At 35.2% G+C, this 14105-nt stretch overlaps 1 protein-coding gene across 1 annotated transcript in view; it reads left to right on the top strand.

Moving 5' to 3' along the window:
* Positions 1 to 667: 667 nt before the first annotated feature.
* Positions 668 to 14105, top strand: part of LOC129225642 (CCA tRNA nucleotidyltransferase 1, mitochondrial-like) — a 62116-nt gene continuing 48678 nt past the window's right edge. Inside the window, exons 1-2 of the mRNA XM_054860109.1 lie at positions 668 to 808; positions 12321 to 12642. Coding sequence (XP_054716084.1) covers positions 12351 to 12642 — 292 coding nt within the window. The 5' untranslated portion in view covers positions 668 to 808; positions 12321 to 12350. The remainder of the gene's footprint in view (positions 809 to 12320; positions 12643 to 14105) is intronic.

The raw sequence follows: 14105 nt of genomic DNA on the forward strand, positions 1-14105 counted from the left end.
GCTTAGAATGGCAACCGGTTGATCATAGAACGATTCGGTTAGTAACCAGTTACTTAACGGTCGACCGGTGAGTTTCGTCGAACGCAACCAATGAAAACAGTTATTTATTTACTATAAAGGGGGTCCTGAGTTCGAACCTCGATGCTGGAAGATCCACAGTAGTCATGAAAGGGGACTGGGCGACGTCAAATAGGCTCGTGGTCTCAATGTCCTCCAAGTGAAACGATACCTCTGGGGGTGCTAGCACCAGGTAGCTATTAGCCCCTGGTCTAGTTCTAAATTTTCATTAACTGTTCGATCCGGTGATGGTGCTGCTATCTATCGGTATAAAAAAAATAATGGAGGCAAGGCACTTAGTATGCAGTCCTCGATATAAATACAGTTGTATGCGTTGTAGCATGACTCGGAATCGAAATTGAAATCGAAATACCTCACCGGTTGCCATTTTAAGCTGTTGATTGGTGGATTAGAGCACGTGATCATGAGCTGTTACGTGATTAACTAACCGGCCGCTACCAGTCGAGCTCGTCGAACGTAAGCCTCATGAAACATTGGATGCAAAACCCGTAAAAAACATTGAGATATCAATAAGAAAAACATATCTTGCAGTAAAAATCCTTAATTATTGTTTAAATATGTATTATCCCAATGAAAACAGTTATTTATTTACTATAAAATGCAGTCTGTAACCGTCACGGGAAAGCATGCGAATGATGAAAGAATGCGAAAAGTATCAACAATTGATCCCAAGGCTCTTCGTTTTTAAGTATAACTTCTTTTTGAACTGAAATTAAACGCTAAGAGTTAGGTATTCACTTTAATATTTATTGTTGTATTGTTTTAGAAGTAGTCTGTGCTTAGCGAGCGATTAGTTAAACTTCAAAAAGCATTTGATTCTTTGAAATCGACTCGGCCATAAAATTCCATGTCTCGTAAATGAATTTTTCTTCCATTATTTTTTAAAGAACATAGATTAAGGGCAAATAATTGTGTTCTTTTATAAATGAAACTTGTATGGAAAACTTTCCTAGTTATCAAGAATGGTTTCTCTCTCCAGAAGAATTTGATATTTTTAATGAGGGATGAATGGATGCTTTAGTGGATTTTCGATTGAATAAGTTTTTTTGAAAGTAATTTTTCATTCTCAGCACATATTTATAATTTTATCTTTTAAAAATGTCTTCCAAAATGTATGGATTTTTTTTCATAATGTATTATTTTAATTACAAAATTTTAACTGATCGTTACCATTTAGCCCGACACGTTGATTTGATGACGTCAATGTTCATGAAATATTTTGTACATTTTGGGCTAACCAGTAACTCTATGCTGGCCCGGATAACCCAATAGGCCCTGGCAGGGCCGCCAAAAGGTAGGGGCAAAATCCCCAGGGCCTGACCCGAGAGGGGGCCTGGGCACCTGCTCAAAATGAAAGAATTTTTTTTTTCAGAGTATATGCTGCTAACTGAACTTCTTTTTGGTGTTAGAAAAGCAAAAACAACTCTCATTCAACATGTTAGCCCATTATTGAACATCTGCATGTTCACAGCATCAAGTGCTTGTTCCTTTTTTATATTTTTTACAAAGAAAAACTACCAAATACGATTCCGTTTCTCCACTGTACACTGACTCATGGTACGACGCCTAGAATTACTATGAAGCAGATGTCGCGGTATAGAAGGCATACTTAAGATTACTGAAATGTAAATAAGAGGTGAGGGCAGTCAACACTCTTTTTTTTTGGTTGAAGAAAGGCCCTGCAAATTACTATTTTTGCCTGGGGCCTGGGTTGAGCTCTCGGTGGCCCTGGGCCCTGGCCTAGGGTCGCAAGCCGAAAAGCGCGCACATCACAAAGGAAAAAATAATAACCGTTGTTGTATAGTTGTTGTATAATTGTTGAAAAAAAATTTTGCGTGCTGGTATATAGCGAAGCGAAATTCAACTAAAATTATTGCAGTCAGCCATGCTAGGCAGAAAAAAAGCAATTGAAGGAGAAGGGAGGAGCGTAATGCTTCATTTGAGATTGGGGTCCTTCTTCTGTACAAAGCAGACGATTTTCAATATCTTTGATTTGAACAATCATTTCTTCAAAATATAGCTTTGCCCAGGGATGGACTAAGTCCTCCAATAACCTTGACTCCCAAAGGGCGCACAGAAATAGAAAAGTAAAACCCCACAAAGTCGCACAGGTTCGATGGCATCACAAGAGAAAAAAAAACAGAGTTGCACAGGTTCTGGGGGGGGGGGGGGAGCAGGAAGTCACACAGGCTCAATGAAAAAAAAACTAAGGAAGGCGCACTGGCCCACGGGTCAATAGGCCAGTTCGCCCCTCGTTTTGCTAAAGTAAAAAACTGAAGAGGTAAGTCAGACACAGAAAAATAAGTACAAACAATGATCTAGAAAATGTTCAGTAATAAAACTTGTTTCCTAAACTATTTTTCTCTCTTGATGTTTCTAAATTATGTCAGTATGTGTTTTGCAATTAATAATTTTTTTTTTTATATTTATTTATGACTGCCACATGGGTGCCCAAAGTTGAAGTTTAGGGGGGAGAGAAGAGTTATCAATTTACCAAATGAAACTTCAAATCTTGACGAAATACGAGCATGCACGCGTACCAACATCTAAGGAAAGGAGATATTGAACATCCTTACAAAAAAAAGGGGGTCCCCAAATTTTCCGAATTGTCAGACATTTTTTGTCAAATAAAAAAAGATTGGAGATGTCACGGTGACCTCACATGACCCCCTCCCCCCACCTCCTCAGGGCACCTCTGCCAATCATATCACCTTTGCACAAAATATTCAACCATAGTCTGCTTCAATTCTATACACAAACATGCATTCCATGTAAGTCCCTATACCTTCGTATAATGTTATCAGAGATGGTTACCAATTTTCGTAATTAAGTCTTTGATTTTGGAACCCTTCGGGGAAGAACCCCACCCATTTCCCGAATGTCATAAAAGATGTCCTACAATTTTTCGTCTTGAACTTAAAAAAATTTTCTCACTAGAGTCACCAAATTGTACCCGCATAAAAAAAAATTTAACGTTGCACTTTAGGACCTCAATTTTCAAAAAATTTCCAGGGGAGCTCTTAAGACTCCTACCATTCCCCAGCATCATTAGTAAAAGTAGTCGAAACATTTTGTTTTCAATGCTGTAATTTCTATGGGCGGGGGGGGAGGGGTAAGAATCCCCAAGTTTTCCCCTTCTTTAACAGCATCAAAGATAACATAAGGACTTCAGTTTCAAAAACTTTCCGAGGGGAATTCCGAATGCCAGTACTTCCTGCTTTAAAGCCTTAGATGATGAAAAATTGCTTTTCTAACTCTTCAATTTCAAAAAAATTACCAGGGAAGAACCCTTGACCCCCCCCCCCCCCCCCCCCCCCGCCACACACATTTTTAAATGTCATCGATGGAAAACACAGAAAGAAGCAAATTCCTTATTTTGTCAAACAGGGGAGTGCAAATAAATCCTCACTTGTAACTTGTTACGCCTCTCAGAATGGCTGGAGGGGGGGGGGGAATGATTTTGATAGAGTTCGCACATGTGACGTGGGGCATAATCTCTAAGTTTCGCCTAGGGCGCAAATAGATGCTAATCCGGCCCTGACTCTGGAACCTTTCTGTTATTCCCCGGTGAACCTGAGTTGATCAGTAGCTTCATTTGAACATGACCTATGAGATGGTTCCATCCATTGAAAGTTTACATCTCTGATCAATGACGGAGAAAAATAAAGCAAAATGATTAACCATATGCTACCTCAATATTTTTTTACAGGGTACAATTTTCGAGTTTCCATGCCCGGGGCACTTTAAGTCATTAACATAATTTTATATGGATTAACCCATATATATTGATTGTTCCATATTAAATCAACAGTTTATTTCATAAATTTTTGTACTGCACCATTTTTAATTCCGATAAAATTTGATATAATAAAATGTATCAACTCTCAAACTGCTATTTTTTTTTTCTTGGAAATTTTTTATTCCTGAGATATATAGCTATTTTTTGCTCTGTGGCATTTATTATTCAATTTCAAAAAGCTCTAGTAAATTTATTTAAATTGGTAGGAAGATGACTTATTATAAAGCTGAAAGAATGAGCCTTTATGTGTGCATAAAAAGAAACTACTAGAGTGAAACCTAGCAGAAAAAAGTCAATGAGAGAGTTTACAGTAGGAGACTATTGTCTTTTTCTGTTGCAGTAAGTTATGCACACTAGAAGCAGAGAAAAAAAAAAAAACAGTGATAGTCCTTTATTATGAAAAAAAATAAGAGAAACTAAAAATGGCTTGTGGACATGAGCGACCATATGGGGGACAAGTGGGGGCTCAAGCCAAGCCCCCCCCCCCCCCCCCGCTAGAAATTAGAACTTTCTTGGTTCTAGTTCTTTTTTCTTTGCAAAAATTGAAAAAACATTTCTTCTTCAACCATTAATGAATAAGTTATTAAAGATGTCAAATTTTAATAACTCTTATCTGTAATGAAATCGGTTTCCATGGGGAAACCGATTTCCTGCTAAACCATGGGGAAAGTGTCTGAGCCCCCCACCCCCCACCCCATAAAATTTTGCATATAGGCGTCCATGCCTGTGGATTAGGTGATAGAAGTTTTAAAATGCTAGGGTTAAAATCTGTTGTGTTGTTCCTTTAAAACAAAACGAAAGGGTTTCATTTCAAGGTGTACAAGAGATATAAGCCTTTAAAATAATTCAATAATAACTTTTGCATATTACTTAAAAGAGACAAAGTAAATTGCCATCAAACCATATTTTATTGAAATATATTTTTGCAATATAATTTTATACAACAAATAGCTTTTATAATTTTTTATTCACTATATTTCCTATTTATAATTTTTCTCCAAAAACCAATGTTTTATTTAAAAGTTTATGTATCTTCAACGTCCTCTATGTAGAATTTCAAACATGTAATACAATTTAAGATTAAAATATCCATTTAGGATTTTAGGTTCATCAAACCTAAAATGTATACAGATCTTGATTTTCTCTTGGATATCCACAAACATGGATATCCAGGCGAATCACTAATTAGTATAGCAATTAAAATGTTGTGGACAATGTAGCATCATTACAATGCAAGTGACAACACTGAATATTTATAGAATGCGAGTTATAAATCAATAGTTTAGAGTTGAGTTTGATTTATGCTTAGATGCTGAACTTATTATATTGCTCATTTGGAAGAAGAGTGCCACAATATGAAAAAATTAAATTTTACAAGAGAAGCGTTTGAAGTTGAACTCCTCAGGCAATTTGCATTAAGAAAAGTAAGTTTGCTGTGCTCTCTGGTGGTTTATATATGAACAAAAAATCTCATTTTTTTTCAAAAAAGATAACATTGTTTGAAGGCCTTTAAGTGAAAAAAAAAGAGAAAATTACAAGTTTTGTATTGTGGCACTTTTTCTAAACGAACGATATCTGCTATATTTTAGGGACGACAATGAGATTATTTTCCAAACATATGTTTAGACTTGTCAGGTTTCTGAAATGCTCAACCGGGACACCAGAATGGCTCCCCCCCCCCCCTCCTGTGTCGCTGGTATGCAAAAGAGTACATACCAGTGCTAGAAAAATCTTTAAAATGTTGTAATGCCCTGTCAGGCATGTTTGTCTAAAAGATAAATGACTGAATAATGCTCGTTTTTTTATTGTATATAGCAACAAAAATATTTGAATTTGTAGTATGGCATTAATCAGACAAAAAACGTAAAGCTTTATATCTGAAATAAGAATTTTTTCAACATAAAACAGAAATAGTAGTTTAAATGAAAACTCGCCATTAAAATCACCAATATTTTCAATTATAATAAAACATGCCCAGCCAGGCATGTAAGAGTAAAAGATTCACAGCCAATCGGAATTTTTGCATGCCATGGGCATGTCGGGCAATATAATTTTTGAGCCCTGGTACATATACACCCTGGGCTAGTTTTTAAGAGTTTTTTAGAGAGTAGTTCATTCTCAATGCTATGAATGAATGGTTACTAATTATGAACCAAAACCAGGCAGGTAAAGGAAAACATTTTATTTCTCGCACGTTAATATTATATTAGTTACATTAATTAGAACTAACCCTTTGGATGAGGAATAAAAATTTGAATAATATTTACCCTGCCAAGAACTTTTTCAATTTTGAGCTTGTTGAGATCTTTACAATAAGCTAATCCAATACTAGTTTTACATGTTAATGTTATGTAGGATAAAGCAATTACCCCAAATAATCCTTCACCATTCATTATTTTAAAACATTTTTGGTCATCTTTTCTCCGATTCATTTTTTTACGGGACGGGAAATAAACGGGCCGGTATTTTGTCTGGAAACCAGGACGTCTGGCAAGTCTACATACCAGGCAGTGAGAAGCGAAGGGATGTAAGTGGCAAAATTAAAAATTTGGAGATAACCAGTACAAATGGTAGGCGAACCCCTCCTCTGTCTCGGGGCAAGAGATGGTACGGAACAAATCTGATATACCCCCCTCTTGGCGACTTTTTCCTGTTGGCGCCAAAAAAGCGTCGCCAAGAAAACTATGTATGACGTCATATGTCATACATCGTTCTTAGCGATGCTTTTTTAGCGCCAACAGGAAAAATTCAAATTATGTCATTAATTATTTAATGAAATTAATTTTTTTCCGTTGTTTCTCCGGGATACGAGCCCTCGGTCTCATAGTACTTTCGTAATGAGACCCCTGCCTCGGTCTCATTACGAAAGTACTATGAGACCGAGGGCATCCCTCCGACTGTTAATATACATCACAGTCGGATATAAGTCACAGATCTCCTCCGTTCAGTATACAATAAAGTCACAGATTTTATGTGAAATTAACACCATTTTTGTGCTACAAAAATGCCAACCAGACCAAAATACAAACTACCAGAAACACACTAAAAACACAATAATTCAACACTTACCTTTTTTACTTTTCTTTTACTTCCTCACGTGAGGCAGTGCACATATGTTCCGCTCTTAGGGAAATTATCCCATTTTTTATTATCATTACTTTACAAAAATATTTAAATTATGTTTGTTTTGACAAAAAAAACAACCTTATTTTACTTGTATTTTGTACTCCACCCAATTAATTTCGCGAATTATTTCCAAAAACTTTACAAACATATCCTCATTTTTGTATTCACAATTTTTCATTCAAAAATTTCAATTGATACATTTGGACAACATCACAAACCGAACTCATAATTAAAATAGAAAATTCAACTAAATTAACATTAAAAAACAACAAGAAAAAGAATGCTCTAAAATAAAGTTTGAATTGAAACTTTATTTTAGAGTATTCAACTTAAAATCTCCCTAAGAGCGGAACATATGAGCATCTACCTCCTACCACAGAGACACGTGCAAAAAGACAGACTTCGAGAAACTACTTTCCAGCGTTCAAGTTGCAAAACCAGGGTTGCCAAGTTATCGCCTTATTGGCGATTTTCGTATCGAGCGAAAAATTAAAATCTCGCCAAGAGGGGGGCATATCAGAGGAGAGCCGATATTTCTAATAAGGGGTGAATGGATGCTTTAGTGCATTATCGATTGAATTGTTTTTCTTAACTTATTGTTCATTCTCAGCACATGTTTATAATTTTAACCTGATTTTTCTCATGCACATTCATAATTAGTTTTAAAAATAAGTTAAAATGGTATTTCCAAAAAAAGTCTCGTATAACACCGGTTTCGATACTACATGGAACGAATTAACTGTATTATACGAGGGACGCTCCTGTATTTTCCAAAGAAGACAATATCCTTTGAAGGCCTTTCAGCCAAAAAATAAAATAAAATAAAGATTTTATATTGTGGCACTCTTTTTTCCAAACGAGCGATATATGCTATATTTTGGGGACGAGAATGAGATTTTTTTCCAAACAAATGTTGCATGAATTACAATAGTTGAGGTAGGAGATTTTCTAATCTAATAGTATCTCTTCAATTGTTTTTTGAATATTTGCAGAGTGAGCAGTAAATCTAAAAGCAAGTCAGTAAATGATAAAATGTACTTAAAACGTAACAATTCCAATTCACATTTATTGTGTTTGTTATTCCATCACACATCACTCGAGCACACCACATGCTAGGTGCTACTATGTACGAGATGACTAATCAGGGTTGTAAGAATTTCGGCCAGTGGTGGTCTTAACCATGGATAAAACCGGTTTAAACCGGCCGGGATGAAATCAGTTTTATCCAGTTTTGGCCACTTAGATAATTATCAAATTTTAAATGAAAACCAATTAATAATTCATTAAAAAGAAATGCAAAACAAACCACAATCAATCATCTTTCATTATTTAACTAAATAGTATGTTTTACAGTTTGAAGAAATTACAACATGTTTAGAAGATAAGGTTTACATGAAAAATATGCAGCATCATTGAAAAAATAATAATAATAGAGTAAAACATTGTAAGTTGAATAGATAGATTTTAACTCTAACGCACAAATGTACAAAGCATTTGAAAGTATTTCAAGTAATTTTGAAGAATAAATGAGAGAAAAAAAAAACTTCTTTTTTAGAAACATATATAGGCATTTTTTAAAAAAACAAAACTAAAGGTACAGGGGGGAAACACTTTTGAATATTAAAAAGCAACACTACTGAAAAGTTACTATATTTATGTTACTGGCTGTTTTGTATTCCTTATGTCTTTTGTTTTAGTTGTGAGCCATTTCAGTTATTAATTTTGAAGAAAGTTGAAATGTATTCACTACCATTGTTATAATAATGTAAATTACTTCACTAATATTATATTTAATTAACTAAAATTGCTGTGCTTAATTAAAAAACTTCCAATTAACAGATTTATTAGTTGCAAAACACACATCTCTCACATACATTCAAATTAGAAATGTGTTTTCACGTAATTTAGTTTTGCCAGTTCTATGGTGGTTAAATCCAGTTTTGGCCGGTTTTAGCCAGTGGCCTGGATAAAATCAGTTTTGTCTGGCCAAAAATACAACCCTGTGACTAATAAAAAAAAAATTATAAAAACTAAACTGCGTGACTATCGACTAAAGCTTTGATGTAAAAATATAAACCCATTGGAAAATAAGCTACTACAAGCTCATGATATTGCAGAGAGGCGAGTAGCACCAACAAGCAAGTTCGAATGCTGTTGAAGCAACTACCTACGATCATGAGAGATTAGCAAAGAGCAAGGAATGTAGACCGCAAGCAGTTTAAATATCCCAAGGTCATTAGCATATCCAAGTAACGTGAACACACCTGTCACTGCTATTGCTGAGCACACGTGCCATCAGATTCAATCTAGAACAGGGTTGGCTTTCTGCCGGCAGAAACTGGTTTCTGCCCTGCCGGTGGCAGAAACTGGTTATAACCGGTAAAAACCGGCAGAAACTGACAAAAACTAAAAAGCATCTTTATTAATTCAAGTAATTACAAAATGATGTTTGTTTAAGTAAACTAAAAAATGTAATTCTATTTCATCATTATAAAAAATAAAACTGATTGCCCTTGATTTAGTTTGATCAGAAAGAGAACTGTTTAACTGCAGATGCTCGTAACATTTGTATTAATCTAAAGTACGAAAAACGTAAGGGCACTTAAGAAAAAGAAGTGACATACAGATTTAAACAGCCAGTTACTGGTTGTTATTTGCTAGCTTATAGGTGTCATCTAAAATGCTTGGGATTAAAATTATCATTTGCTTGAGAAGAAAATGCCAGAATTTTACTTGCCTATAGTAACCTCGATTTTATACCTAATATCACAGTTTTACAAAACAAATTGATCCTATTTCCCAAAACTTATTTTTCCAGTCAAATTTTAAAACCACCCAAGTTACTACATAGTAGATCATTTTATTTAAAAAATATATACAATTGATGAAAGTTTCATGAATCTTTGCTGTATCCTTGATGGCATTGCCAACTAGTTCTTCTGTTGCGAGAGTATTCTGTTATTTCTCCTCTATTCATATTAAATTAAGAAATTATTTATATTTTCAATTCACCTTTTCTTAAAGACAGCTGCAGAGGGCAAAAAACATAATTTTTGATTTTTAATGATATTGTAAATAAATTGTGCTTTGGCTAACATTTCATTATTTTCCTGTGCTAAATTCCTATTGGATATCAAAGATCTCTTTTATGTTATTTTTTGAGTTTTTGCCAGTTTCTGCCACAAATGTGGCAGAAAAGTGTTTTTGCCATGCAAGTTTTAACCAGTTCAGGGGTCTGGCTAGAGGATATTTGGGTCCGTTAACGGACCCTTCACAAAAATCCGATCAACCAAAACGGACCTTTCACAAAATCCCGATCAAACAAAACGGACCCTTCACAAAATTCTGATAAACAAGATCGGATCTGTCAAATTGTTTATTGAAAGAGCAAATCTGAAAGCAAAATAACGCATATTTCTGTGTATAAACCGATAATTTTTGGAACCTTTTTTTAAGTCAAATTAGAGGGATCAGCTTATACAAAATCGGCTAATTTTGAAAAAAAAAAAAAAAAAAATCGGCACTTTTGGGATGCTCCTGCAAGAGATAAATAATTGCTACTTGCCAAATAAATATAATGGTTGTTTGTTTTATCACAGCTAATTAGCAGCGGTGGTTTTTGTAAACTTTTCTGAAATGGCATTGGTTAGCACTTTTCTCTGCTCATGATTTAATAAACAATAATATTATATATCTGCGAAATGAACTTAGAACTGCAAAGGGATAGTAAGGGTGAGGAAAAAAAATATGATCGCTTCAGATAGGGTTACCAACTTCAAAATTATCACCACTTAGCGTCTGGTGTTGAACCTTTATAATGACTTGATTAGAAAATATTCTCATCATTTTGCCAGCTTGTCAATATATGCGTTTTTATGGTGCGGTGCGATGTTTAATTGTTATTTTGGGAGAAAATTATATGGGTTTTGATTTTTCGATGCTAACAAGGATGATTAACTTTAAATAAACTCTTTTAATTACCGTTTTTTTTTTTCTTTAGATGTCTACATTTTTGAAAAATGCAATCTTTTAACATCCGATATGAGAATCATATTTCGTTCTTTTTTCAAGCTAACTTCGCTTAATTAGGATTCAAATAAATGAAAAGTCTCTTTATTTCTGTTAGAACTCTCATTTCAAGTTTTTAAAGCAAAATTCCATTTTCTGTTATGAGTCAAAAATCAAAATGCTGAATAGATTGGTTTATTTTATTTTATTTTTTGGGTCAACTGTGTCCACAAGATATTAATGATATGTTTGTCATAGGACTCTAAAATGCAATTTTAAAATAATTTTATCAAAAAATATTTCTTTTACAAGCCGTTTTTATACTTCTGATGCCTTCACTTTGAGAATTGCAATCTCTTTGCATCCGCTATGGGAATTCGATTTTTTCTAATTTTTAATGATTATTACGCTTTTTTAAGAGGTAAACAATTGAAATATCTTTTTTATTTTTGTTAAAATCACGGAATTTATAAGTTTTGAACGAAATTCTGTGCTTTTTAAGAGTGTCTTGGGTCAAAAAGTTGAATGTTGAACCCTATTCTGAATTTTATTTTATTTATTTATAGTTTTGTTACAATTATTTTAAGTACTGTACAGAAATATATCTAGTATAATTTAACCATAATGTAGAATGGTAGATAAATATTGATACTTGAAAGAGCGATGCCCCCCCCCCCCCCCGCCAAATATCAGAAAAAAATCCGGAATGATTTTCTCGACGTAGAAGAGGAAAACACTCAACTTTAAGTTTAATTGATGCAGTTTGTGCCATCTCTAAATTCTAAAATTTCGTTTTATAACATTTTTTTTTTATTTTTTTTTTGCGAAATTTTTTGATTTTTTACAAAATTAATTCATTTTTCACAAAATTATTTGATTTTTCACAAAAAACGGACCCTGTGAAAAATCCTGGACAGACCCCTGCAGTTTCTACCAGTGGTTTTAACCACCTCGGCAGAAACTTGCCAACCCTGATCTAGAAGCTTCTATGTGATGTCATTCACTGCAGAGTTCTGCCGAGGTGAACGGCAGGAAAAATAAACATTCGGTAGATTCGACCAACACGAATGAGTGTTCATAAGCGTTCGCCCCCCCTGTCATGCTGATTGATAATACATTGGAAATAACGAAAAACATACTCTTTTACTATTGTTGTTGTGAGGTGATGGAAAAGATTATTTACTGTTGCTGCTAAAAGACATTTATGCCTAAGAACAATGAACATTGCATGAATTGTATAATACTTGTGCTATGATCTGTTTGAAAAATGTATGCATTGAAATCTCAATCGGGCCTCAATCCCTTGCAGTGGTGCCGGCGATGCTCTGAAGTCCGATTGATGAAGATAGCGTCCCTCGGCCTCCTCCTCCTCGTCCCCATTGGACGGCGGCTGTCCCATTCCGTGCGTCCCGAGTCCCGCCTGAGAAAGATGCTGCTGGACACCCCCCACTTCCGAGCCCTCTTCGATCCGGAGACGGAGAGGCTCTCGGAGCTCTTCCGCCAGTACAGGCATGAGCTCCGAATCGCGGGCGGAGCAGTCAGGGACCTGCTCATGGACCGCCGCCCGGAAGACATAGACTTTGCCACCACCGCCACCCCCCAGGAGATGCGGGAGATGTTCGAGAAGGAGGGTAGGGATTCCATCTCTCTGTTCTGTAGAAGTGTTATTCCGCAGGGGGGCCCGTGCCCCCCCCCCCAGGGCCCAATACAGGCTGGTTTTGCTACCGTTTTTCGGTACCTTCACAAAAATCTTGTTTTGAAATCGGTTCTTTCACAAAAATCAAGTAATAAAATCAGTGGCTTCACAAAAACATCGAAAATTTCACAAAAATTCGCATTTTAAAATATAAAATTTGTTTCTCTGTTTAAAACAAAATATACTCATGAAATAAAATTATAAGCAGGTTTATATGAACAATCGCTTAAATAGCAACCTTTTTGTAGTATTTTAACTCATTTTTAGCTGTTTCTCGCCAAAGTGTATTTATGCAATATTATCCCAATCTTTAAACATCTGTTTTGAGGAACCGTTTTTCTCATAATTTCCTATATTATACACAGTACATAGACCATTAAGCTGAAATTACGATGGTATTTTCAGTACTTCTTGGGTTTTTAGCTACCCCCCCCCCCCCCCCAAAAAAAAAACGAAACCTGTTAAAAATACTAGATGACATTTACACTTTTCGAACTAAAATTTCACTTGTTCCACTACTTCTTTTATAAAAATTAGGATGTCTCTAAAATTTCACAAAAACAATGCTGATAAAAAAAAACCTTCACAAAAATAGAATGATGCAATCAATACTTTCACAAAAATAGGTAGCGAGAAAAAAATCCTGGATTGGCCCCTGCCCCCCCAGAACGCTAATTTGAACAATTTTCAAAAATACTTAAAAACAGGGGTGATTGTGGTCCGGTATTTTACCGAATTTCCGGTATTTTCGGCCGTATTTCCGGTATTTTCGTGCCCGAAAATACCGGAATTATGTTCTTTTTTTGGTTATGCTTTTATCTCCCTACCTCCGCAATTTATTTTAAATTATATAATACTCATCAAATATACCTGCAAGAGCCTTAAGATGGACACCTATCCCTTAAGGTGGACAAATGTCAAGATAATTTGTATGACAGCAGCTTAAAAGTGATTTTGTAATCCATTAAAAATTTAATTAAATGTGAACGCAATATTTTGACTCGGAAACTATGGCAAAGGTGCACTTAAGTAATAGGGGCCAAAGATTACCCCTCTCCCGTTCTCGCTTTGATACTTTCAGGTATTTTTTGATGAACTCACAATCACCCCTGATAAAAAGTAGTCGAAAACTTTGTACTGCATAGTGAATAAAATATGACAACGTATATGAAGTACAAATTGAGAATGGAAAAAGGTTAAAAAACCAGCAAACAGCTGTTTCGGCACTCTAAAATACGAGTGCCATCATCAGTGGAAAAAGGTTAAAAAACCAGCAAACAGCTGTTTCGGCACTCTAAAATACGAGTGCCGTCATCAGTGGAAAAAGGTTAAAAAACCAGCACGCAGCTGTTTCAGCACTCTAAAATACGAGTGCCGTCATCAGTGGAAAAAGGTTAA

The sequence above is a fragment of the Uloborus diversus genome, chromosome 7 (genome assembly GCF_026930045.1).
Source record: "Uloborus diversus isolate 005 chromosome 7, Udiv.v.3.1, whole genome shotgun sequence".
NCBI lineage: Eukaryota > Metazoa > Arthropoda > Arachnida > Araneae > Uloboridae > Uloborus > Uloborus diversus.